This window comes from Lineus longissimus, chromosome 4 (genome assembly GCF_910592395.1).
Source record: "Lineus longissimus chromosome 4, tnLinLong1.2, whole genome shotgun sequence".
Classification (NCBI taxonomy): Eukaryota; Metazoa; Nemertea; class Pilidiophora; order Heteronemertea; family Lineidae; genus Lineus; species Lineus longissimus.
Genome location: NC_088311.1, coordinates 16,262,375 through 16,289,307, shown reverse-complemented (window position 1 = coordinate 16,289,307; position 26,933 = coordinate 16,262,375). Strand labels below are relative to the sequence as shown.

General features: G+C 43.4%; 4 protein-coding genes across 4 annotated transcripts; all 4 read right to left on the bottom strand.

Annotated features, from left to right (window-relative positions):
- Positions 1 to 3,996: 3,996 nt before the first annotated feature.
- LOC135486780 (uncharacterized) lies at positions 3,997 to 10,350 on the bottom strand. The gene is made up of 4 exons (XM_064769880.1): positions 10,342 to 10,350; positions 7,930 to 8,214; positions 4,663 to 4,670; positions 3,997 to 4,369 (listed from the first exon to the last, which is right to left on the bottom strand). The coding sequence occupies exons 1-4, from the start codon at positions 10,348 to 10,350 to the stop codon at positions 3,997 to 3,999; spliced, it is 675 nt and encodes a 224-aa protein (XP_064625950.1).
- A 4,238-nt stretch (positions 10,351 to 14,588) lies between these two features.
- On the bottom strand, positions 14,589 to 17,773 carry LOC135486779 (protein starmaker-like). Its single transcript, XM_064769879.1, has 4 exons — positions 17,719 to 17,773; positions 16,525 to 16,715; positions 15,838 to 16,366; positions 14,589 to 15,265 (listed from the first exon to the last, which is right to left on the bottom strand). Exons 1-4 carry the CDS (start codon positions 17,771 to 17,773, stop codon positions 14,589 to 14,591), a joined length of 1,452 nt encoding a protein of 483 aa, XP_064625949.1.
- A 1,403-nt stretch (positions 17,774 to 19,176) lies between these two features.
- On the bottom strand, positions 19,177 to 22,796 carry LOC135487001 (uncharacterized). The gene is made up of 4 exons (XM_064770249.1): positions 22,725 to 22,796; positions 22,198 to 22,375; positions 20,670 to 20,749; positions 19,177 to 19,928 (listed from the first exon to the last, which is right to left on the bottom strand). The coding sequence occupies exons 1-4, from the start codon at positions 22,758 to 22,760 to the stop codon at positions 19,641 to 19,643; spliced, it is 582 nt and encodes a 193-aa protein (XP_064626319.1). The 5' UTR covers positions 22,761 to 22,796; the 3' UTR covers positions 19,177 to 19,640.
- Positions 22,760 to 25,385, bottom strand: LOC135486778 (uncharacterized). Its single transcript, XM_064769878.1, has 5 exons — positions 25,140 to 25,385; positions 24,651 to 24,738; positions 23,708 to 23,872; positions 22,814 to 22,935; positions 22,760 to 22,775 (listed from the first exon to the last, which is right to left on the bottom strand). The coding sequence occupies exons 1-5, from the start codon at positions 25,154 to 25,156 to the stop codon at positions 22,760 to 22,762; spliced, it is 408 nt and encodes a 135-aa protein (XP_064625948.1). The 5' UTR covers positions 25,157 to 25,385.
- Between the last annotated feature and the right edge of the window lie 1,548 nt (positions 25,386 to 26,933).

The window sequence follows — 26,933 nt, the reverse complement described above, 5'->3', positions numbered from 1 at the left end:
CCGGAGTTTAGACGCCCCCGGGGTGCGTCGGCCTCTCGTGGGCCCTCGGCCTCGCAGGGCTCCTCCGGGTCTTTTCGTCCCCGAGGGCAGACAGAAGCTGCGGCTCCAGCCCGCCCCTCCAATAAGCGCCACCGCTCCTCAGGTCAGGGCGGAGGTGGCGGGCAGCCCAAGCGCCCCTTCCGGCCACAACAGCGGAAGGGTCGCGGGGGCAGGCGTCGGTGACTTGTCACCTTCTCCTCGGGCGCTAATAGGCGACACTCCCTCGGACTCTGTCGTTGGGGGCCGACTGCGCCATTTCGCAGCCTTTTGGGTCGGATGGTGTCAAAAAGGCTCCCCAGTCCCGGACATGCTCCGGCACGGGGTTCGCCTCGATTTTGCCCATCCTCCCCCAACGACATCGACTCCCCACCCGGTAATACCCCCCGTGGACCCGGCCAGGGCCGAAGCCCTTCGGTCCGAGGTCAACTCCCTCCTCCAGAAGGAGGCTGTCACGGTGGTGGAAGACCACTCCTCCCCGGGCTTTTACAGCCACATCTTCTTGGTTCCGAAGAAGTCGGGAAAATGGAGATTGGTCATAGACCTGTCCAGCCTGAACCGGTTCCTCAGGGTACCCAGTTTCAGGATGGAAACAACAAGGTCAGTGGCAACAGCGGTGCAGCCCGACGATTGGGCCGTCTCCATGGACTTGCAGGATGCGTATTTTCACATCCCAGTCCATCCAGACTTTCAACATTTCCTTCGCTTTTACTTCGAAGGCAAAATTTATCAGTTTCAGGCCTTGCCTTTCGGCCTGGCTTCCGCTCCGCTTATTTTCACAACCGTCGTCAGGGCGTTCGCCGCCCCGTTTCACGCTTTGGGCTTCAAGCTCCATTGCTACTTAGACGACTGGCTGCTACGTTGCCAATCCCGTCCCCGTCTTCTCAAGCAGACTCGGTTCTTGCTCAAGACGGCGACCCAGGCCGGGTGGATAACAAACTTAGAAAAATCCGAGCTAGACCCGTCTCAGGATTTTGTCTTCGTGGGAGTACGTTTCCGTACCAGAGAGGGCCTCATGTCCCCACCTCAGGACCGGGTCACCAAGATCCGGTCTCTGATTCGGGCTTTCCGTCGTCGAGACAGCGCCACAGCCAGACAGTTCCTGTCCCTGCTGGGCCTGCTCAATTCGGCGGCGGACCAGGTTCCTCTCGGTCGCCTGTATATGCGCCCCCTCCAGCTCCTCCTACTCTCGAGTTGGCGCCCCTTCTCGGACCCACTCGATCGAGCAGTAGCACTCCCTTCCATGCTACTGGAGGACGTTTGGAGGTTCTGGGGGACGGGGACGGAGCTCCTCCGCGGGGTGCAGCTCCGTCCGTTACCCCCCCAGATGTCCCTCTTCACGGACGCCTCCCTCTTCGGATGGGGGGCTCACCTGAACGAGGGCGACCTGACCACCAAGGGCACGTGGTCAGGGGAGGAGTCTCGCCTTTCGATCAATATTCTCGAAATGCAGGCTGTCATCCTAGCCGTGAAGGCCTTTTCGTCCCGGTTACGGGGTCACAGGGTATCTCTGTTCTCCGACAACTCGACTGTCGTCGCCTATATTCGGAGACAAGGGGAACGAGGTCCGACACTCTGTGTCGTCTGACATGGGACCTCCTACAATTTTGTCATCGGCTGGACATCCAGCTCTTCCCCCGTCACATCCCCGGCAAGAGGAACATCCTGGCGGATGCTCTCTCCAGAGCCGATCGCTTAGTCCAGACCGAGTGGACCCTCCATCAGGAGATTGTGTCCCGGCTGGCCGGGATGTGGGATGCGCCGATTGTGGACCTTTTCGCCACTCGCCTCAACAAGAGATTCACCCTGTATTACTCCCCTCTCCCGGACGACGAGGCCTTGGGAGTAGACAGCCTGTCGGCCTCCTGGGACGGCCTCAATGCTTATGCATTCCCGCCAACCCCTCTGTTGCTGCCGGTTCTGAACAAAGTGGCCTCATCGCGCGTCAGGCTTTGCCTGATCGCCCCTTGTTGGCCGAACCAAGCTTGGTTCCCGGTGTTGCTGGAGCTCCTGACGGACCACCCCCGCAGATTGCCGGAGTGGGACCGCCTGCTATATCACCCGATAGGCCGGGTCTACCATCAGGACCCTTCTTTCTACAGGCTTCACGCCTGGAGACTATCGGGCATTTCCTCCGAGAGAGAGGCTTTTCGGAGGACGTTATCCGAAAAGTCGCTCAGCCTCAAAGACAGTCTACCCTTACATCATACGACAGTAAGTGGCTCGTCTTTCGAGACTGGTGCGGGGAGCACGGAGTTTCTCCGATCGCTCCCACTCTTCCCAACTTCCTCGATTTCCTAAACTTTTTGTTTACGGTTCGGAAGTTTTCGGTCCAGGGGGTTAAGGGCTATCGCTCTGCCATTGCCGTCACCCTTAGACTGACAGGCTCCTGGCAACCGGCTTGGGATGACGCCTTGTCATCGTTGCTTCGCAACATGTCTCTGGAGCGTCCCCGCTCCTTACATTGCGTCCCCAAGTGGGATCTCTCGGTGGTGTTACGGGCTCTTATGAGATTTCCATTCGAGCCCTTGCACCTAGCAGATAGGAAGCATCTTACCTTTAAGACCGTCTTCTTGGTGGCCTTAGCTACGGCCCAGAGACGGTCCGAGCTCCATGCCCTAGCTTTTGACAAGCTAGCCTTCAGTGAGAGGGGCGCGGTCCTAGAATTTGTCCCAGGCTTTATTGCGAAGAACCAGGCGCCTTCCACCTCCAGCCGCCCGGTTCTTATTCCATCCCTTTCCAGGGTGGTCTCTCGAGACCTCCCGGATAGAACTCTCTGCCCCGTCCGGGCCTTGAGGTTCTATGTCGATAAGACCAAAGACCCTGCCGTCCGTCTCGACAGAAAGCGTCTTTTTCTGTCTTATCGCGAGGGATTCACACGGGAGATTGCGCCCGCCACGGTCGCCAGATGGTTGGTGGCCACCATCCGGCAGGCCTACTCCATGACTCTTCAGTCTCCGGAGCTTCGCCGCCTGGGTTCCGTGACGGCCCACGAGATTCGTGCCATCTCGACTTCATGGGCCGAATATAGGGGAGTCGCCTTGAACGAGGTCTTGGAGGCGGCGACGTGGAGTTCTCACTCCACTTTCTCCCAACATTATATGCGCGATTGTTCCGTGATGACTGACGGTATGCTGTCTCTCGGTCCAATCGTCGCTGCTCAGCACGTAGTCTAGGTTCTCCCTGCCTAGCCTACCCGCCGGACTCCTCACTCCGGATTCTCCGTCCTTCCCTCTAAAGATGGGGGGGAGGTGCGGACATTCATGCCGGGACGTGGTTCCCCTGTGCATGTGCCCCGTGATGTCTTAGGTTGAGCCGCCTAGACTTTGTGGGTTGTCCCCGCACGCAGAGGGTGGTTACCCTCTTAAGTCCACACATTCTTTTGGCGAGGTGTGTGCTGAGCAAGTACCATGCGATGTGCTACCTTACTCTAGGGGGTAGTTGATAACCTTAAGGCCCTTTCCATTATTCTTTTATATGGTGGCCTGACCGTTGAGCCATGAGCATCCCCATTTCTCTTTGGTCTGGTTATCCCGGTCTCACCCGTTGGGTTCTGCTATGCGGCTTGGAGACAGTTCACGTCGCTACATGGTAAGTCACGTTTACCCACCTTCCTTAGGTTGTTGGTATTCGATGCAAAAGTCTGACCTGGGTAGAGTATGAACGACATAAAATTCCCATTTCCTGTGGAAATGTGATTTTATTAGTTCATACCTACCCAGGTCAGACTGCCCACCCGTCCGTCCCCACAGCAACGGGACTTACTTGAGTTGCTTGAGTAAAAAGTACTGGCAATATGGCGGCTTGCACGGTTGATGGGCTGTACAGGGGCGCGGCCTGGACGTAGCCTTGTGAACTGGCTGGTTATTTTCTAATGTAATTAGTTAAATAATTCCTCGGGTAGATCCGATATGAGTACATATGCAAAAGTCTGACCTGGGTAGGTATGAACTAATAAAATCACATTTCCACAGGAAATGGGAATTCTGGTTGATCCACAAACTGGCCATCATTTTCTGCAGTATTTAGGATTAGAGAAAAGTCAACAGTGTCCAGGCTTTTCCCAACATAACTACTCTGCACATTGAGATCCTGCATGACGTGGATCTTGCCGATGTTCACCCTCTCAATGAAAGGGCTCGTATGACGATAATGCTCTAGGTGAACCATTTTGGTATGCCCCAGGTGCCTACATACCCATTCAAGCTCGTTTCCTTTTAAATCAACAGTCTGTGATAATGTGGCCATATATTTTCGCATGGCCACGCTTGTAATCCTTTCTGGAGTCTGCAGGTCCAATTCAGAGCATACGCACTTTAAGGACTTGTATGCACTTGTAACACAACCCTTCTTGTGTCGTCACCCCCACACTTGACCAATACTGCCCACCGTGTGAGGGGGAGTTCAAACTAACTGAATATATTGGCTGGAGGGAAATTATATAGTCAAGATTGCCTAGGCCATAGAGTGACAACGACCTAAATGAAACTAAAGCTAGAATATCAATATTATACCAATGATTGAGCTATTTATTTGAATAAACAACTACAAGCGGAGCCTTATGAGAAACATGGGAGCATGTAGCCAGTCATCAAATCATGACTCTCAACCGTTGCAAATTGCAACTAGAAAACCTGTTGCCAAAACTGCAACCAGACCCTGAAACTTATATAACGCCTCACCAAAGACCAAACCAGGTGATCTTAACACTAAAAAATCACTAGGTTTGTACTGCAAAAATGTATATATAAGTTATAACCCATATTCAAGCGACGACGGTGCGACACAGTGACACGCAGGGTTCGGAGAACAACACAATCGGTGTTCTGCAAAATACAAGGGGATGGGTATTAAATACCTTAAACAAGAACTGTTAAACGTCGAACCCAATGTGAGACTCTGTCATCTCGTAATCGAAACAGTACAGTAGATTTACACACGAATTTCTACTATAAAGTATAAACGTCAAAATATGTGAATGTCACTTGCGACAAAGTCCAAACGCTATCATCACTCACGACGCGACAACCAGGAAAATAGCGCAATGTCCTACGATGAATAGACGCTGATCAGCATTCCACGATGGCGTTACGGTGAAACGTCACTATCCTCCAAACATACAACACAGCGAGTGCGGCACATCCTAAAAGCACGGCATCCTATCCTATAGTCTATGAACTCTATACGGCGCTCAACAAAGATTCCAAATCGTCACGATCATGGCTAGTAACTATTAAACTAGTCCATCACTCCTCCTACTCTGTACTCAAATACTCAGATACTGCACTTAGCGTAGATCACAAATCATCACAATCACGACTGGTATAACTATAAGTCCATGAAACTCCTCATGCTGCACCCAACAAAGGTTCTAAATCGTCACAATCATGGCCGGAAACTAGTCCATGAACTCTACTCTGCTCTTATAGTTATACCACGGTTACACTCGGCAAAAGCTCCAAATCATCGCCCTCACCGAAAAGCAGTGTGATATCTGTCAGGATTCAGTCAGGTTGCAGTGTTACCTCACATTTTTATGGCAGTGTTGAAATCAGTGGAAAGCAGTCATAGGGAGTGTTTTTCAGTCACGCAATACCAAAGCATACAGTTATACAGCAATCAAAAATCAGGTTAGGGAGTCATAAGCAGTGGTAAGACAGTCAAAATCAGTGGTAAGGCAGTCAAAAGCAGTGCTCATTTAAATATTTAGGCTGACTGATTTCCACTGCTTTTGACACTGAAAATGACTCCCCACTATGCATCATGCACAGGGCTGGCAGTGGGGTTCAGTGTTAATTTAAATATTTCGCAGCACACTGAATCCACACTGAAACACCACTGATTTTGACTGCCATTTCCAAAACCTCTTGGAGGGAGCAGTCATTTTCAGTGTTAATATGAATAATTTATTTAATGGCATGCAGGCACGGATGCCGAGAGAGGTTTGGAGGACGTGACCCCCCTGTGCTGATGACAACCAAAGAAATTGTTCGAAAAAGCAAAAACTTCTAGGGAACTGTTACTTTTGCTGTCCTATTTTAGATGGTGTGTTTGCGTCCAATATGGCAGTGATGACGTCATCTGCACAAATAGAGGACATCGCCATTGCATGATGACGTGACACAGTAAAAAGATGACAAATTCACGACCTTGACCTACGTCATTGCAAACTTTGTCATAATGACAGTGGTCAGATGGGTTACTAGACAATTGAAACGACACATGGCACATAGCTACTGTCAGTGATGTCAGGGATTGAAGCTAGATCAAATTGACGTCCAAATAAAGTAACTGCACGCGGCCTGTAGAATAATGATCTACTGATTGATGTGTATTGAGCTCCCATGCAGATAATTTGCAGTGTATGTATACATTACAATTAACACCTATAGGGCCTACAGTAGATGCATGAAGATACATGCAGATATCTCGCAGTGTATGCATGCATTACAATTAACACCTATAGGGCCTACAGTAGATGCATGAAGATACATGCAGATATATTGCAGTGTATGCATGCATTACAACACCTATAGGGCCTACAGTCTTCTTGATTTGCTGAAAATACAACTTCAGTGTCTGTCTAGATTACCCTTTTTGCATTCATTTGGCTCCTTATGTGTTCCAATTCAAACTGACTAAAACTCCCCTCTTCTCATATTGAAATTCGGGTAAATATCGAGAAATATGAAGAGCTACGATGATTTCTTGAATGTTTGACTATCAAATTCAAACTTACTAGCTTCCTGTCTCAGGTTGCATTATGGGTGATATTTAACACTGAATTTGACTGCAAAACAGCTTTACACTGCCATCAAGTCTTAATCTCACCAGTCATAAAGCAGTCAGGTTTTCAGTCATGTTGAAAATGCCACGGGTTTCGATCAGAGTTGGAGAAGTGGAAATCAGTGGTCTTTCAGTCATAGGCAGCGTTTTTGAAATACGTCGTTCATAATGATATGCAAGTGGCAGTGCTTTGCAGTGGTCTTTCAGTCAAAATCAGTGGTTTTAAAACATTAAGAAAAAATTATATGCCTAAGACAGTCATATGCAGTGGGGGTTTCAGTCAAAAGCAGTGTGATGCAGTCATTTTCAGTGCACTGCCTTTCGGTGAGGGCGACCCTGGCTAATAATATTTGTCCATGGAACTCTACACTGCACCCAGCATATTAATAAATGCCCAGAGGACAAGTCTCTCGTGAATATCAAATGAATATTCGGATCATCAGAGACAAAGTTCCATCATAACCACTCAAAGTACAGCAAAACTGTCAACTTCAGACCACGAAATGCAGCAGACGACGCTGACCTCTCACAAGGTCATTTGATTGAATGTCACTGGGGCCAATTCATTTCAATAACATACAATGTTCCGGGCTTCACCACTACATCAAACGATGCCTGGATTCTTAATTCATAATTTCACAATTGTTCTTTCATAATTTCTTCGATCTTAGATGTGACTTTTATTCACATTTCTTCAGAGAAAATCCGGTTCTCTCAAACAAATTCGGAGCCCATTCTCATTGTTTACAGTTGGGAAAAACCCAAGATATCTTTTTCGACCACTGCTCCTAAAACACAAACTTATGCAGTTTAAACCACCTTTGACGTCTTAACTTTTTAAAACCACTATTTAGAGACCATTAACTGTTAGATAATACTTGTCTGTACCTCGCAATAAAATTATTCACACAAGGACTACATCACAAGGCGGATGTAGCTCACCATCAAAAGAGAACAGTCCAGTTTACCCAAATACTACCAGGTGGCAGCAGCATACGGTCTGTCAATTACCCAGCTTAGTTCTGGCACTATAAACAGATGGCAGCAGCTAACAGTACTAAATTTTAACTGACAGGCACAATTTTCAACTGGCTACACACTCAAGACACCATCGCTCAGATTCGGGAACAGGTACTTATTGTCTTCACTGATGCCAGCACTTTTCCTCACAGAAGACTTCGAAATGAAGTCTAGCGGCTTGCGACATTCACTGGGTATCAATACAGGTACTGGTTGGTTCTGCTTTCCTCTAGTTTCTACTAAATCCTGTGATTCAAGCAGGTGCTTTTCTGTGGCATTCAGGTCACCCATGAGACCGACATCAATGTCAGCAATGGATCGCCTATTCAAGTAGCTTTTCAGCCGGATAGCTTCTAATTCTCCATAGCGTCGCTTATTGGCTCACCGTAAGGGGAGTCTATACGATAGCGCTGTGTCCGTCGTCGTCGTTCGTCGTATCCTGTTTCAGAAACAGTGGCACATTTCTTAACTGCTAGGGCTATGAACTTGAAACTTTGTACACAGCACCCCCTAGGTCAGGTGACTCTGACACTGAATTTCGGTCCGATCTGATTCTCAACTTGGCCACCAGGGGGCCAAATGTTGAAATCTAAAAAGTGTGATATCTCGCTTATTAGTGACTTGTTTTCGATGAAACTTTTGTTGTAGGTACTCATAGGAAATATACATCTTATATCATACGGGTTTTTAATTTGGCCTACTTTTCAAGGTCACAGAGGTCATATGGCGCAAATTGGCCATTAGAGTGTAAACTATGGCACGTTTCTGAACCACTAAAGCTATGAACTTGAAACTTGGTACATATAACCCCCTATTTATTTATCAAACCTCCATATACATGAAGAACACATAGTACATAAAATCACAGTATCATATACACAGTTAATGCCTGAGCATTAATTTGACCAAGCGATGGGAGGGGGAGTCCCTGGCCCCGTAGCTTTGTCCCGCAGGAGACAGCGCAGACTGTCAACGGCACCATCCTCCGCGCGGCAAGGGGCCAAAGAGTGAGGGACAGCCTCTCCCATCATCAGCTTTAATGGGTTAAAACCACATGAAAGAGTTTTTGATAAAAGTGTGCCCTTTACGGAATCCATACCTTCCGATAAAAACTTAGCAAATAAAATTACATTCAAATCCCTTGCGGGAGTCAGTTTTAAAAATGTTTCTATATAATTTGGCACAATTTCTATCAACTAATGGTTTAACTTTTGAAACATCCAGAGCTTCTAAAAGTCTAGTGTGGTGTGATCTTTTGGAGACACCACAAAAGCCCTTAACAAGGGTACCCTGAGCACTCTCTAACTTAGTCACTGAATATTTGTCCAGGGTACTGCATTCGAGAGCAAAAGTTAAGGTAGGTTGGCACACAGATCTCCAAGGAAAGGTCTTAGTTTCAATTGATAGGCCTGGATAACACAAGCCACTCGAAGAAAGGCCAAACGCTGCTCGTCTACATGCTAAAATTCTACTATTCACGTGATCAACGCCAGTAAGGTTCGAATTGAAAAGCGTGCCAAGTAAGGTCATGCTGTCTACATTCTTAATCAAGGACTCCCCTAACCACCACCTAGGCTCGTCCTTCCAATTACGCCTGCCAATAGTCATGCACGATGTCTTTTTCAGACCGAACGAAAATTTCCAATCATTTGAGTACCCAGCAGAAATATTTATTAGTTTTTGTAACCCGTCAACAGAAGAGGCGAACACTGTTAAATCATCCGCATATGCGCAGCAATTAAACCTTTTATCTAAAATAGACAGGCCCTCGCCCGAATTCGATAAAAATTTCAAAAGATCATTCACAAAGTAATTAAATAATATTGGCGACAAAATTCCGCCCTGTCTTATACCTCTTTTGATAAAAAACTCATCACTTTCATTGTCTAGAAATCGAACACATGCTTTAAGGTTATTATACCACGAAAATAACAAAAGCCAGTGATCTTTATTTAGGAATCTTATCCAAGAGTTTGTAAAAAAGTCTGTGGTGCAAATGGTATCAAAACATTTCTCTGCATCGAGACTACATACAAATACAGGCGAGCCTTTTGAAGAAAAGTACTTAAATGTATCATACATATAAAAGGTGGCCATTGCAGTGCCACGATTCTGGCGGAACCCAAATTGACAGGAATGGATATGATCATCAGGGATAAGAAGAAATTCTAGCAGCTTCGACAGGACTGAACTTAAGGTAATAGGTCTATAATTAGTTACATTGTTTGGGTTTAAACATGGTATGATAACACCCTTAACTCTTTCGCGTCCGCTCCCGGGCATGGCCGGGTTGCGTTCCCAACAGTTGACGGCCGCTCCCGGCCATGTCCGGGACCCTATCTTCCCCGATTCAAATGCTTGTAGAGCCTACTATGTGTACTAGGGATAAAATACGAGCACACTGTCTGCTTCGTAGATAGTATCGCCATCTATACAAATTTTGACACCTTATATTGGCGGTTTGGGAGCTGGTATTGACCTTTCAGTCGAGCATCTTACCACGAGCATGGTGTGATATTTGTTCCTGGTTTTCGATTTTGCTAGCCATAGGTAAAAGCCCTATTTACACATGTAACTGTTACTAACACGTAGTTTTAAGTCCAGAAGTCTCAGAAATACATTGATTGCCAGTTTTAGCTAGGATTTGAGTGGTTTTAGTGATGTTTTTGTGAGGCCACGTGCTGAAAGGTTCAGGCATATGCTATACAGCCTCCCTTCTTCATCAGATTATACGATTTGTACACTATATTTTTCTCCTTATTCAGTCCCCAAGTACCTGACAACAGTTCCTTCGCAATGTATTTCTTGCTCAAATAATGTCCTGTATCTGCAATGTTAATTGCTGACTGCAGGTTTGGAAGACCACCAAGTTTCCTATGAAAGATGTGTTCTGCCACTGCACGAATGACCTTTGCAACTTTGCCAGCAGCAACTTCCATGGAGAGAACCTGTAATGTACAGAGGACAACATCATCAGTAAAGGCGCCAGTCCTTTTCCCACCCTTCTGGGTCTCAATTTCTGTAACATTCACTTCCTCCAATTCACTGATCCTATCCTTTAATTCCAAATTTTCATATTCAAGCGATCTGATAATGTCATTCATTTCAATTCTGTCAGCAGAGGTACTTGCAACCATCTCCTCAAGCTCTACACTAGCAGGGGATGCAGTTGCTGATTGCACATCCTTGATTTTCGTTTTATACTTCGATTTTACTTTGGACGCCTTCTTCTTTTCTTTCTTTGCCAACTCAATGGATTCATTCAAATCAGAAATCATTTCTCTAACATTCTCCCCACTTTTCCACTTGTCCAGCTCAGAAGTCAGACGCTTAACATCAGCATTTGCATCCCTCAGTTTCTCCCTCAATTTCTTTTTGGCACTAGTCCAATACTCATGTCGAGCATCAACATTTTTCTTGGCATAAAATGTTTCCCTGTCAGCCACAGTCTTTATGAATTCCTGATACTCTGACCGTTTTTCCTCCAACCTTTTATCAACATTCTCTATCTGAGCGAGCTTCAATGAAATGTCACGTTCAAGGGAATTTTTCTTTGAATTTAAATCCTTCAAATCCTCAGAAGAGTTCATAGTCTTACGCTCTGAATTGGGTTCCTCAACTGCTGCTGTCTGGGAGAAACCATCCTTTGTTTCACACCAAGTCTCAGTTGCAGCATCTGCCAGAAGTACACAAGAGCTGACCTGAATAGAAACACTATTATTTTCTACAAATTTGTCCACAGAATTTGAAACCTGACTGCTGGCAGATAGCACTGACACAACATTCTCCCCATCCCCTGCGCTGACAGGGTTTGAACAAACAGGCAATGTGAAAATACCTGTTTCTAAACTTTTCACATCACTGTACAATTTTCGTTTTCTCAGTTTGTCTCTCCTTGAATGAAGATCATAGACTTGACTTCTCAGACAGTTTGCATACTGCATAGTGAACATCTGATCACATATCAAAATTTCAGGAATGAGAGCAAGGATCCAATCCACCACAACCTGTTTTTGGCCCTTTTTCCTTGCATTAAAACGGTACAACTCGGAAACAAGGCCATTTGTGAGAAGCGTTTCTGATGCAAGACGCGTAAGTTCTCCTCTCTGAAGCTGCTCTTGAGTGATCTCCAATCTGGCACAGGAGGAACCAAGAAGATTTTCAACATCATTGGAAGCCATCACTCACTGAAGACTGGAAGAAAAAGAGACGCCTACATTAGGAATTCAGATCATTACATACCGTACATAACTGAGCTACCTATTCATTGTACTCCTGTTAGTGTTAGCTATATATATTTTATTTGTAATAAACAGATTTCTTTCAAATGTGTTGTCATGCTTTTTTCAATGAATTTGAATCATGAATGTATTGAATGTATTGAATGTATTGATGATATTAATTGTACTGGCAAACTGACAGCTTTGTTATTTTCAGATTGCAAAGATAGGGCATGACTTCCAGAAAAGGTAACTCGGAGCTAAGCAATGCTGAGGAAAAACTCACATGAAACTTGACAAACTTAAAGGAGGAGAGAGCAGCACCATCACACCTTCCAATCTGAAGTAGAGAGATACTTGGAGGCAAAGTCAATACCACAGACCACCACTATCACTAGTACCAGTAGCTGAAATAATAATGAAGTATAAAAGTCTGGAAAAATGAACTACATGTATACATGATTGTAATATTTTAAAGTAATTAAATTAAGGTAATTTGCCACTGGATAAGAATTTACATTTGATGTTCGCCATTGACAAATTGCTCAGACAAACTTTCACTCAGACAGTGAAATTGCAATATAGTGATTGCAATATGTTTCTTCACATGACACTGCATCAGTAGAGTAATAGTTTAGCCTTAGCCTAGGCATGACTCAAGTTCCAGAGAAGTTATGCTGAAGAAAACTCACATGGTCAAATCTGACAAGCAGCATTACCAGCTATTGCGGGCCTAGCCAATTAAGCCAATTAGTGCACCTGCTTAATTGGTCCTGGCAAGCCTAATGGAAAATGCATAGGAAATATCAATAAAGTTGGCTTTTTGGGCGGGGTGTTAAAATAATCCCAACTCCCGACTTCTGACACAATTCTATATATGTCAAGGTATTTACTGGCAAAATTTGGAGTGATTTGGATGGAAATTCGATGTGTCCATCTATAGGTTGAAAATTTTGGTAAATCTGTAATGCTTCACTCGTAGCCCGTAGTGTAAATTCCTGAGAAAGTGGGTTTTGGGGGCTTTTCTAGCTGCGCTAGCTCCGAAACTATACATTTGATACAAACTCCCGACTTCAGACGTGGTTGATATAACTCTTAGGATTATATTCCCAAGATTTCAGCTTTATTGGAGAAAAATTCATAGTGTCCATAGGGGGGTTGAAAATTGGAGGATTTTCAATTTTTTTCCCAACAAATATGCGAAAAATATTACTTTCCACCTAGAATTAATCAAAATTTCGCAAACTATCATAAAGTACTTCCTTGCAACAATCATTTGTGAAGCTTTCAAAACTTTTGGCTGATTTATTTGACCCTAAATCAGCAAAAACCAAACATTTTAGTGTTTGTATGCACCAGCAATGCACAGGAGGCTAATTGCCAGATTAATTCACACCTTTCCAATCTCAAACAATAGGAATGATGGAGTCTCCCTCTATTCAAAACAGAGTGTGCTAGGCCCGCAATAGCTGGTAATGGCCTGAAGAGACAGCAACACCATCACACCTTTATCTGAAGAGGGCAGCTCATTCCAAAACCACTTGCTGAAATCATGAAAATGAAATGATTAAGACATTTATCCATAAAGATCAATGAATGAGCAAAAAAATCTTACCAGTGTCAGGATGGGTCTCCTCAGACCAGCAACTAAGTTAATACTCTGAAAAACCCAGCAAATAGCATAAGGCTCCTTTCATTTCAAGGAGGGACTTCTGTCAGAAACCAGATGTATAACACTACAATGTATAAAAATAACACAATTGAATTACCATCATTCCAGGCGTTTTTGCATCTTATTCTGACATTAACCCAAGAAATTCCTGTCTGGAAGTTCGTTACCTGGCATGAAACTGATGTTATATCATATATGCGGCTCAAAAAGTTTACTAAAACCGCATAAAATTCATCTAAAATGATTTGTTTTGAAAAACTTCCTGGAAAAAACAAAAGTCAGCTGGGACAACCTGCTACCCCTCCATGGACGATCCAGTAATATATTAACCAATCAGATCGCGAGGTCGCGAACAAAAGAGCAACGCGCAGGGTTACTTCCGCTAACATCAATTATGAACTCGCCCAACGTCATTGATAATGTATTCACGCAGTTTAAAACAGAGTAGGAAAATGGGATAGGTGGTGTTCAAATGCTTCGTGTGAGTAAGTTTACGATCAAAATTTCTTACGGGGTCGATGATTTGAGGCAGAAAGACTTACTTTTCATGGTGATTCCGTCCAATCTGGAAAATATTGCGCGGTTTGATGATATTTTGCGGCCGATTTTGGCGAATTTCAGCGGCTTACAACTTTGTTGTTTTTCCTCGAAATGACTCCGTGTTTCGTCACACATATATTGTAACAAGCCTGCTGATTGGTCAGAAACTTGCATGGGATTCCCATGCCGCGATGACCCGTGGAATTTGAGTTGAAGAGGGGGGTTTCCCGGCACTGTGCGGGCCTGATCGGGAAAAATTGCCTCGCACACGTTCTACGTTTTTGACGCGCTGTACATGCGGTGCTTTGGAGTTGCTACTTCATCTCTGATTGAACACTGGTTTTCTCCTCATGGGACGAGCTCTTTCTAGGTAACTGAGGATTTTCAGTAGAATCTGAATCAGAATCTCCTTCAGCATCTCTCTGACATGTCCGAGTAACCTCATCTGGATCATTACCAGAGTCATCTTGATCTGATTTTGCAGCCTGTACATCATCTTCCAATTTGATATTTTCCTTTTTCAACGTAAGTTTTTTATCCTCATTACGTGACCTAAGTACATGATTTAAAGCAGCTTCTGTTTCTTGGGATATGATAATGACATCATCATCATCTTCATCCTCAAATTCTGAAGCACTGTCTATGGGAACGAAAGCCGAATCATCATCATCTTCCGTGACCATTGAGGACGAGGGTGAATTTGCAATCTTTTGATGGGTTTCCTCTGCAGCTGAGGTTTTCTGTACCAACATATTCGTTTTTTTCCCTCTCAACTTCTTCTTCGAAGACCGCACCGTACCTTCACTAGAAGAAGACTCTGAATCACTTTCATGACTGGACTCTGGGTCTGGGACGAAATCAGAATCTAAACGTGAATCATCAATGACATCACTGCAAGAAACCTGTTCTTCAACCTTCTCCCCTCTAGGATTATGGTTCCTTTCATCATCAGAACCAAGACTAGAACTTAAAGCAGTAATGGTTTCCTGGACTATGAAACAAACATCATCATCATCAGAAAACTGGCCCCACTAATGACTAGTGTCTACAGCCGAATGGTGAGCAGAGTTTGATTTAGAAGTATGCGGTGTGGAGCTGAACTTGAATTCGAATGGATTAAGGAATTAATACCGAGCTGGCGGTCATTGGTTGTATAATCAAGACCGCTCGGGAACACCGAAAATGCAGTCCAAAACCCGATGCGCTTTGCCGAGGGTTTTGGACGTAATTTGAGGTCTACCCGAGCGGTCTTGATTATACAACCAATGACCGACAGCGAGGTATTAATTTCTATTCTAAAAGGTTTCAAAATTAAACAAATTAAATACGATTTGAAAGGTATATATGTTCTGTTTTCGTCAAAGAATGATCCAGCCTGGTGTCTGGAACTCCGCCATATTGTTGCTTGTGAAGATGACGTCACAATTTTATACCTACCCAGGCGGTCATTGGTTACGATACCAAGACCGCTCCGATCAAAACGAGGCGTAATGTATTTTGTATTAGAAACAATGATATACTGTGACTAAGGCCTTTTAGAATATGGAATAACTGGGCTACTACAGGTTCCACGATCTGGTGACTCCGTAACAACTTCATCAAACACTGGCTCTTGCTCATGGGCAGATGTCTGCTGAAAACCATTCACTGACAGGGCATTTGACTCAGAATTCAAGTCACCTTCAACAGTACACTTAGGACCATTACCTGGATCATTTACATCTGCACTATGTTCATGACTTTCAAGTGAACTACCAGGAGCAGGCTCCTTTTCCTGCTGATTATCAGAACCAGGCTCTTGCACATGGGCAGATGTCTGCTGAAAACCATTCACTGACAGGGCATTTGACTCAGAATTAAAGTCACCTTCAACAGTACACTTAGTACCATTACCTGGATCACTTACATCTGCACTATGTTCATGACTTTTAAGTGAACTACCAGGAGCAGGCTTCCTTTCCTGCTGATTATCAGAACCAGGCTCTTGCAGTTGCACATGGGCAGATGTCTGCTGAAAACCACTCACTGACAGTGAATTCGATTCAGAATTCGAGGCAACTTCAACACTACTTTCAGGAACTGGCTCCCTTTTCTGAAGATGATCAACAGAGCAAGGCTCAAATATTGGAGCAGAAGGACATTTCAACTCAGACTGACTAGCAACCTGGTTCTCTCTGTCTGAACCATTGTAGGACTTGCCTGAATGTTCTTCATCATCTTGAACTCTTGTCTTTTTTATTACCATTTCACCTGGTACTTCCACATCCTGTTTTCGCTTCCCTGATACTTTCTTTCTGATGTAACTTCGGAATTGTTCTCCCAATCATCCAGGAACTGTTGTCCAACCTCAACTGATGAGGCCGAGAGGAACTGCTTCGTCCAGTTCAAGTTATTGGTGAAGGCAAGGAGGGTGTCAAACTTCTTTTTCTTCTCAAGAATACCTGAAAAGAAGGAGGAAAATGAGTTATAATGATTATTTCACAGCCTGCACACAACACATGTGGATTTAACAGTGGTTCACCAATGCGTGTGCACCAAGGACACAAACTCTGGTTTTAGTTTTCACTGTAATATTACCTGTGCAGTTCTCACATTCATCTGGATGACAGAGAGAAGCCCTGCATGCAAACTTTTGTTTTAATCCAAATACCATCCAGACAGACACAAATGAGTCATATATGAATGTAATGTAGAAGTCAAACCTGTCCTACTTGAAAGAAACTACACAAATGATCAACAAGGGAAGAAACAGCTTTAAGGTTAGTACAGGAGGAAATTAACAAAGAATTAACTCGAACAAGGAATAGGTTAGCAAAAGTAGAACTAAATGCATGCAATATCACAAATCAACTGCACCTTCAAAATGTAAGCATGATATTGATTCACAAGACCAATTAAATTAAATGTCCAAAAACTGACCTTTTATTCGAATTGACAGAACCCAAACAACAAAGTATGGTACTCTGAAATAGTGCACCTGGATGCAGAAAGTACATCAATGCTCAAGGATAATGGACATCCGAGTACAATACAGAAAGAGTGACATGGACCCAATGCCCTGTGCACCCAGGTGCATTGAGTCACACTGATTCACAAGAAAACCAATGCACAAAAACTGTTTCAAACTGACACAAATCACACTAGTACTTTAACCTAGTGCACCTGGATGCATAAGTTCCGTAATCATCCAGATCTGTCTTTAATGTGCTGACTTTAACATTTAGGCTGAAAACAATATGAAGGGTTACAGGGATTCTGAATTACAAAAAAACGGTAACAGGGACTGAATTAGAAAAAACATCTATGCAAAATTCTAAACTGGGTTTGCACGAAGAGTGACTGGAGGTGGCAGTGGGGGTGGGGGCATACAGATTGGGACAGTACATAAACTACAGTTGGCAGTAGTTTCAGGTTGGTGGAGGCTATGAGAGTACTCATATTTACCATGCTTTGTCAGAGTGGCAATACACTTGAGTATGTTCAGGAACTTCTTCGTCATAGTCCGCAACCACAAGTACTGGCCACATTATTGGGCTTGATACTTCCTTCAGCCTAACCCATACACATTGCCCTGCAAGAAAAAAGTATAACTATAAGGCATAATATTTACCACAAATTCCACTTTTTTATAATTATAATTCGTCAATGTAGAACCTCATACAGCATCCCGAAGCCTTTTCTTGTCGCTGGTTACTTTTTACTGAGTGCAAACATTATTTTTCACCGGAAAATGTGACTTTATTATCAATCAAAAGACGTCATTTCTGTCAAAATGTTGTGTTCTTCCTTCGGACATGGGCGCAGCCATCTTGTAGAACTTATTTCCATAGCCGTCTGTTACCTCGTTTCTGATTGGTCGATGTGGGATGCACGGTAGCATCAGAAAATGAGATTGGTTAAAATCTTCGGGTTTCCTTGGCAATTTCCAGAAAATAAATTTGCGCAGCACGTGTTAGTGTTGTTTACTTTTTCTGCTACATCGTCGTTGAGCAATTCTTGTGACATTGTTTATATTTTTACGAAAAACCACGTGGTTTCCAGAAAACTGTCACGAAGCATACATTTGTTTATTCCATGTATAGTATGCTTTTGAAATCGATAAAATGCTTCGTCCGGTAACATTTGTTCTAGTTCTCGAATCATTTTTGCCACTCAACATGCTCAAGATACCAGGAAATGGCATTTTAGAGGAATAGGAATTCAAATTTTCGCAACTGGCACTCATTTCACTTAAAATCCAGTCATTTCTAGCACGCATTTGCCTGTATCGAAATGGCTGCGAAATGGCTGTGCCTGCAGCGCGAGTGCAATAAGATAGATCTAGGCTTCATCAGCGCTTTCGTCAAAGTTAATCGGGGCAGCGAATCCGGAAACTTGATATAAAGTAACTGACTGACCTCTCGATCCTTTTATTCGTGTATTCCTCGATTGCCTGCCCATTTTGAATATATTAATTGTGAATGCGAGATGCACATGTATCCTATGTTGATCTCCTGAACGATTCCTCCTAAACCAGAAAGTAAAATGGCGCACAATGCCCGGCGCATGCAGAATGGAGGATGCTCTCGTCACTTCCGTTGGTTGACTAACATAGAGGGCAGTACTAGTACAGGATGACTGCGTCCGTCCAAGAGGATTTTCACGGAGGACAAGTGGTCTATGGACAAACAAAACTTGTGAATCAACTTTTCAGAAATGAACCACAAGGCCATCTAGTACTTATTTCTGAGAGCCATCTTGTGCACCTAGATGCACAAGAAAAAATTGAATCACACATACCTCTCATAGGGCAAAAGCGATGCACAACCACCCCGTGCTGAACACAGTCGTCAGACGACGACGACGGACACTGCGGTATTGTATGGACTCCCCTACTGTGAGCCAAAAATAAATTTTCTTTTTCTTTTTGACCTCTGTGACCTTGAAAAGTAGGTCAAATTATATAGTTGAAAGTAGTAAGTGAGAAAACGAGGCGTATCTGGCTGATGAGCAAAATTGCCGAAGTACACCATTGGACTGGAATAACATACGTATTATGTTATGTTTCAGTAATCTTCAAAAGTAGATCAAAGACTACTAGTATCCACAGTGAGGTGGTCCTACTCATTACCCAGGGTTTTACACATGTAGTTAGCAGCATTCATGCGAGTGATATAGCTAAAAGTACATTTCTCACATAGTGCCCCCGCTGTGGCCGAGCATAAGTCATAGTTTCTCAACGGCGAGCAAACATACCATCATAGTTGACAGACAATGGACAAGACCAGACGACATAAGCTCACCAGTTTAGCTGAAAGACAGCGTTTAAATGGTGCCATAGAGGTTTTAAAGAACCTCCCTCCTACGTGATTTCCTAATGAAGTTATTTATGATGAAAGCATCATTTGAGCCCTCTTCACTGAAGTCGGCACCTTTTCGTTCGATTTCCTTGGTATCTCACAGATATAAAACTGAATAAACTTGAGAGTGTTGCATTTCATTGGGTATTGAATGTCAAAAAGGTAATACAGTGCCATGAGGCATGGTCGACCTTTCACGATATCTAGGTCCTCACAGTCCTCGGTTACTTCCAAGCTATCCATTCTTATGCAAGCCCTCATTGGCTTGAAAACACCACCCTCAAACACAATCACCGGATGCGGCTTCTTTGGATCCTAAAAATAGAAGTCAGAAAATGGGGAGTTTTAGAATAAAACATGCATGAGTCTGAACAACATTTGTGAAAATCTTTGCCACTAATGACTCATATCCTTGAAATGAGAAAATTGGGAAATGAGAAAATTATTTGGAAGCCATGTGTCATCCCCGAACTTAATAGTCGTCGTCCACAGTTAGCTTGTGTTGTTGTTTCAGGAAATAATAACATTCTATTGCGAAGGTAAATAACCAAATCCGCTATTATGCACAGTTATGAGTTTCTGGTCAATGAGGCGGACCAAAAGAGATGAAATGACCATGCCGGCAAAACATGCCTGGGTTAAAGGAATTAAGACCGAGCTGGCGTTCCTTCTAATCAAGACCGGGCACACCTAAATTATAGATCAAAAGCTGAGGCGCTTTTTCACCTGAGTTCTATGTTGTTCAATAAAGCTTCTTTTTGGTGTTGACTGATGACATAATTTATGCCGGTCAATGTTCTTTTCAGTGACTTAAAAACATTGTTCCAAGTATAGTTTATGGAGGTTTTTTAACGCCGAATTTTCATGGAGATTGCAGCGCACATAAAAATAATTGGGAAACAGTATGTTGTTCATTTCTCTTGCTACATGTAATTAAATGCGGCAAACTTTTAGACTACTAATGAATCAAGATGGCGGGCACATTTTTTCTCATGGTACCACTTAGTAGTCCTTGGTTGCTACGATGCTGAGGTGTAAAATAAAGTAAAATCTCACCTTATCCTGAACCATCAAAATTTCCCTACTTTCATGAAATAATGATGGCAGCATCATCAATGCAGCATTGATCTTCATTGCTGAAAAAATGAGATACAACCAGTTAAGAAAATGTCACTGGTACATTCAAAGCCAAATATTATGCAACCAAATGTCCTTGGCCAATGAGCTGTTTCCATTCAGGTCATGTGATCAACATGATAAAACTTGTATCAGATTTTTCCAACAATGGAAAAGTCGTATCGGATCCTTAAAAAACTCGTATCGGATAGTTCTAGATTTTTCAACCAATCAGATGTTGAAGTAACACTGGTTGCTATGGATCACCATGGCATCTACAAGAAACAAGCCATCCAACAATGGAAAAGTCGTATCGGATCCTAATAAAACTCGTATTGGATGGTTCTAGACTTTTCAATGCTGATTCTAATACACATAATTGCATTTGGTTCGTTTGTTTGCCAAGACATTTGGCTGCATATAGCAAATGATGGCTGGTTAAAGTCGTCCAATACAAATTTTTGATGGACTCGGAAAAGTCGTATCGGACGAGGGTTTGCTTTGCTCACCAGCCATCATTTGTATACTGACATGTAGGATGCGCATGTTTGCCACCATAAGACAGAAGACTTACACAAAACCACTCGAGTGGGATTTCTGAGGTATCGGATTACACCCCAAGTGATGGTCTTTGGCTGGAAACCCCCGAGACCGCAAGTGCGAGTGTCTGAGCTTACAAGTCAACGTAAACGCCCACAAGAGGAAATAACGTAGGAGGGTAGTACTTCGGATATAGGTAGCAAGGTCGTCCACAGCAAATCACTGATAACTTCCCCAAAAGTACTCGATATTAACTCAAATAGTGGCTGCTAAATGTTGAATATGTGCTAAACATAGTTGCATTGGCAGTTTTGAGCTAACTCCCTCACATAAGCCTGTCTGATCTTCCGTTCTTGCATTGGGTTTTTAAGACCGATTCTTCATAGTTTTGGTCACCTCTGCTCATCAGATTATCGCAATGATTTTTGGGAAATATAACCCGACCCCAGGTGCATCTTTTCATTGTTGAAAATGTGTTCCTACGTCAAATGTCGAACGACATCATTTCCACTCTTGGTCGACATCGTGCGGAACGTCCAACACTGACGTGACGTAGGCAGCGCTGCAAATCGAGCAATCTTTTTTTCTCCCGGAGACAAGAATTGATATGCGGCCCGGATATTGACCTGCGCAGAGCGATTTTTTATTTCTTTGAGGAACCATTTCCGGTCTTAATGTCTATGTGCGGCCCAAAGAATTGAATAAATCATAATTTGATGCCATGTTTTGAATAATCAGACAGAAAATGATGGTTGCCATGCTTTTGATATCGATTTGGATGTGAGTGAACCTCCCCGCAAGGTAAAATTTGGTTTGTCATTTCTCAAAAACTGTATTTAAATGGTGCCGCCTGGTCCATGTTGACCTAGCCTCCTACGTTATGTTCTCTTGACGCCCATGATGAAAGAAACCCGTTTCATTTACTGACATGCCCGAGACTCTGCGGATGTCTCCTTATCAAGCTGCTCCTCTAATTGGTTTAGCACCTCTCTATTGGAGTCCTTTTTTTTGCCCTCCTCCAGAATTCGCCGCCAATATTTTGTTAGATTGCGGCAAGTATTGCGCTCAATAGTTAAGCCATTGATCACATTCATGGTTGCAGTCAGCTGTAAGAAATAATGAGCATATTTGATACATGTAAAGACTCAACCATTCTCTTCTATGCTACAAAGAATTTCTAATATGCCAAATTTGTAGATAAGATACGTGATACGTGATACATACATGACGTATGTCGGACATCGAGATCATCCATCCTACATGTATAGTCAGTAAATAATTATAGTATAGAATCAATTCTCTAATGTTGCCAACTACACAAAGGAAAATAGTCAAAGAAGGGACTTCTGTTGGCAGTGATTTTACTCACTTGGCGACAATTGCAACGTGGGTCCGACCTCGATGAAGACCGTAAAAGGTGAATCTTTGTCAGCTTTTACTCCCAAAAATACTTACAAATCTTGGATGTTTAATCCAGGGGTAGCCTCTCATTATTTCGGCGGTTGTCTTCGTTGAAAAAGTTAATGCAAAAAACTCCCTTGTGCTCCGTGAGGACATCTATTACTTTCTCCATGTTGGGATTCAGACGATTAGCTTCTATCGCTAAATGAGACTGGGCGTCCCCAGAGCTCAGAGAAGGGTCTGTCGCTTCATCACCAGATGGGCACTGCAATCAAATATGTTTGCATCAGCGAGTAAGCAAAACAACACGAGGTCATATTTAGGAAATTTATAATCATACGTCTATCCATGATTCTTCTTCTCAAAAGTTAACATTTGGAGAAAAGCACGCTCTCATTTCTGATGTGGCATCCTAAGCTTCTGCCTCAGCCTAGCTCTAGGTTTAATCCTCTTCTACAGACAATAGCCGCACTTACACCACCTGAAAATGGACCACCAATCTTGGTTCGGGAACCAATGCCGCACCATCGAAAATCCACCAAGCGCTTACACCAGCGCTGCAGCTAGTTATAAAATCCGGCTACAGATGGCGCGCAAACAATAAGCAGAACGCAGAAAGCCTAGGCAGAAAGCGCCATTTCGAAAGCGCCACCTGGAGCCGAACCATCTAACTAGCTAATTGCCGATCCATTTGCGCGTACACCACGACAAAGCCGAGCTTTTAACAAGCCGGGCGAATTTGGACCATCAAGCTTGGTGGGACAAATTCGCTCGGCAATTTGTATCGGCAATGGATTGCCGAACCAATTTGTCACGGCAATGTGGTGGTGTAAGTGCAATTGGTCCACCAATATTTCGTGGTGTAAGCGCAGCTAATATCAGAAAACAGATGTCACGTTTGTGCCTGGATGCTGCAAGTTTTTGAGCATGGTCAAAAGGTAATTTTGGAGTGAGATGACCACACATCGACATAAAAAGACAGAGCGTCTTCGATACCATCAGTAGTCTATGACTAAACAATTATTTCTTGAACTTACAGGCCCTTTCTTTGGTGTCACCTCAAGGTCTTCATCTGACTGGTGGGGTTTTCTCCCCCCACCAACTCGCCCAAACTTTCGTTTTGCTGCCTGCACAGCATCTAAATGAGTCAATGGCTGCCGGTCCTTCCGATATTTGTTACACAGACTTGCTATGAGAGTATCTTGAAAAAAAGTGCTCTCTTTTACTACATGTATTTTTGACCAAGCTGAATTTGAGAGGGAATTAAATTCTGGACAAAGTAGTTTTTTTTTCTCACACCGCGGTTGAATAGTTTCAGGCGCTGAACAATACTCCACTCATCTCAAGAAATAATCGAGAGCCATGGGAGAGACACCCCCCCCCCCCCGTTACTTAAGTGCCATCTTGGATGAGTGGCGACATCTTATGAATAGGAACTTTCCTCTCATTCTCCATAGGAACCATCCACCAAAAAAACATTTTTCAAATTCTTTGTTTCAGTGTTCAGGGTTTCGAGTTTCAAAGATGGCACTATTGGATTTCAATCTGCTTCGCCTGGGGTAATGCCAAGAAAGGGGGATGCACATCTGTGTCCACCAAAATAGTTTAAAGGCATATGCCGTTCGTTAAAAAGTTGATATTGGAAATTTCGAAGTGCGGAAATACGTACTGAATTAAAACTTCAGCATAACCGTTGTGTAGACTGATCTGCAAACACCATTAATACCAACTTTCAGCAAATTCGTACGCATAATAACTGCACTACGGCGTTGTGTATTAGTGGATTTCTATTTAATCGGACCACGATTAAATCGAACGGCCTACCCCTTTAAAGCACAAATACACTTAGTTAGTACAATACTTCAACCAACCTTTGCCAGCTTTTGTTCCAGGATGCAGATGTACTGATGCACAAGCCTCATCATACATGTCATACATGTCATATGCCCCAACAACTGAAGGAAAACCAGATACACTTACCTCTCCGTTTCCATTGACACCACGAAGGAATGGGTGTCGACCAACAAGACTCTCAACGACTTGCCTGTATTGGCGAGAACTGGGGTATCTGAAAATTTGAATAACTGTACTGTTCAGAATCGTGCAACCGAGTGTTAGTGCACCGTTTTTGCAAGTGCCTGACTGAAGGTAACTCCATGACACGTTCCTCGGGTTTTTACATCATTTTCACTGATGTTTTAACGCTAAGTTCCTTGAATGAAAATGCCTAATCTATTTCATCGTAGGCATGGTAGGTGGAGATATTTTCTGCACAGAAATTTGTGTAGTTTTGATACTTTATGTCATTGGTGTCTCATACTCATAGGTGAACTACATTTAAAATGATTCTGGTTGATAAGATGAACCAAACATTAGTCAGCCAGCCTGCTGTAAGACATACACACTGCGTGAATACATATTTAAAGGTTTTGTGCAACTGAACACTATTATCAATATGTAGTAACTCACAGAGTATACCGCATCATTAGGTCAACGAGATAACTAATCAACTTGGTCCTAAGTCCCGACTTCTCTTTGCGTAAAAAGATAGGATCCTCCTCTTTTAAATGTTGTTCAATGACTGGTGGTAATGAGGGCAATTGAAATACCAATGGCCAAGGCTGCAACGCTGGACCATTGACTTCGGCTGGATTGCCAGCAGGGACAGCTGCTGGTATGGCCAAAGGGCCAGGATTTCCAGTTACGTCAGGAACAGAGTCTCTGAAAAGAAAATTTGGTTTGATAATACTCGTGTAACCTTGACTATAGAAGGGAAAGTTTGTTTTTTTTAAAGAAAACTCATCACTCAGTCACTATCGCTACCACTTCCAAGGGGCGTAGCTTGCTTTTTGGTCTTGGGGCAAAAGGCTCTGTGGGCGGGCAAAATGACCCTTTTCGACATCTTTCGGCCAATATCACGGTCAAAAACACATATTTTGGTGACGCCTGGAAATAGGGTGCTGGTCAAGGACATTGTCAGGCACCAAATTGTGATTTTAGAGGCTTTGACAGGTACACATGAGTTGCTGTCTGACTCTTGACAGGTACAAACTGCCAGTTTTTACAACAATAATCCATTAAATGTGAGACACCAAAATCCTGTGTGACAGGCACAAAACCAACACTGCCTGACACTTTGTCTGGTACTAATGCAAGCACTAATTCCAGGCTTGCTACGCCCCTGCTTCCACCACCAGTACCAGTTCCATTCCATAACCCCGATCATTTTGCCTATTGGAGTATTTGCCGGAGGTATGGAGTCCACTACCGTCCACCTTAAAAATAAAGGTTTTTCATCCAACACAAATAGAGGTTTTTCAGCGAAGTGAAAAACCCTGACTGAGAGGTTTTTCACAATCTCAAAAACCATCTGGGGTTTTTCATTTTGCCAAAACACCTCTACGGGGTGCATATTTGTGTTGGCCGAAAAACCTTTTTTTTCAGAAGCACAAAAACCTTTCCAAGGAGTGTATTATATTCACCAAAAATGTACTCATGTCTCGTTTAGTAAGACTCTCCTTTTTTCAATGAAAATTATTCTCCTCCTCATGTTTGGGATGAGCTCCTTGAACATATCTGCAGTCATCCCCACCAAAGTTGGACCATCAACATCATTACCTGTAATTGAGAATTAGGATAGATTTATACCAGTTCTTGTTTGGATCAGATTATATATCAGCACGTGCTCCAAACCAGTTTTGAACAGAATGGCAATGCCAGTGGCCAGTGCTAATGGAGAGGTTGAAAGACAGGTTCATTCATTATTATGATTATGAGTCGATGTAAATTTAAAGCCATCATAGGCTATGCACGCGAAACCTTATATTTTCTCAATTAGATTAAGAATGATAAGCCTTGAGTGATTGACGAGTCATCATATTCCTTATGACAATATATCTGCAATCTTGAAGTAAAACACCTTCATGCAAAAATGTTCATATTCAAGTTCATTTCAGACAATGCAGCTGACGACATCAAAGAGATTCTGTCATGGCATTGCTTATTGTAAATCCCTGCACCTTTACAGGTCATGTCTTGCAACAATTTTTAAACACCAGTGTTGAGTCCTTCACCAACCTCCTGAGGTCGACGGGCAGCATCACGAAAACGTAATTTTTCATTTGGTTTATCATGTCATCAGATCAGAATACTAACCAACCTGTTCTATCTACATTAGCCTATACCGCAAGGTAACACACTCATCATCAACGGAGTTCTTGTATACATCAAGCCCATGGCAGTCTCTTTCTTGGCCCTAACAGA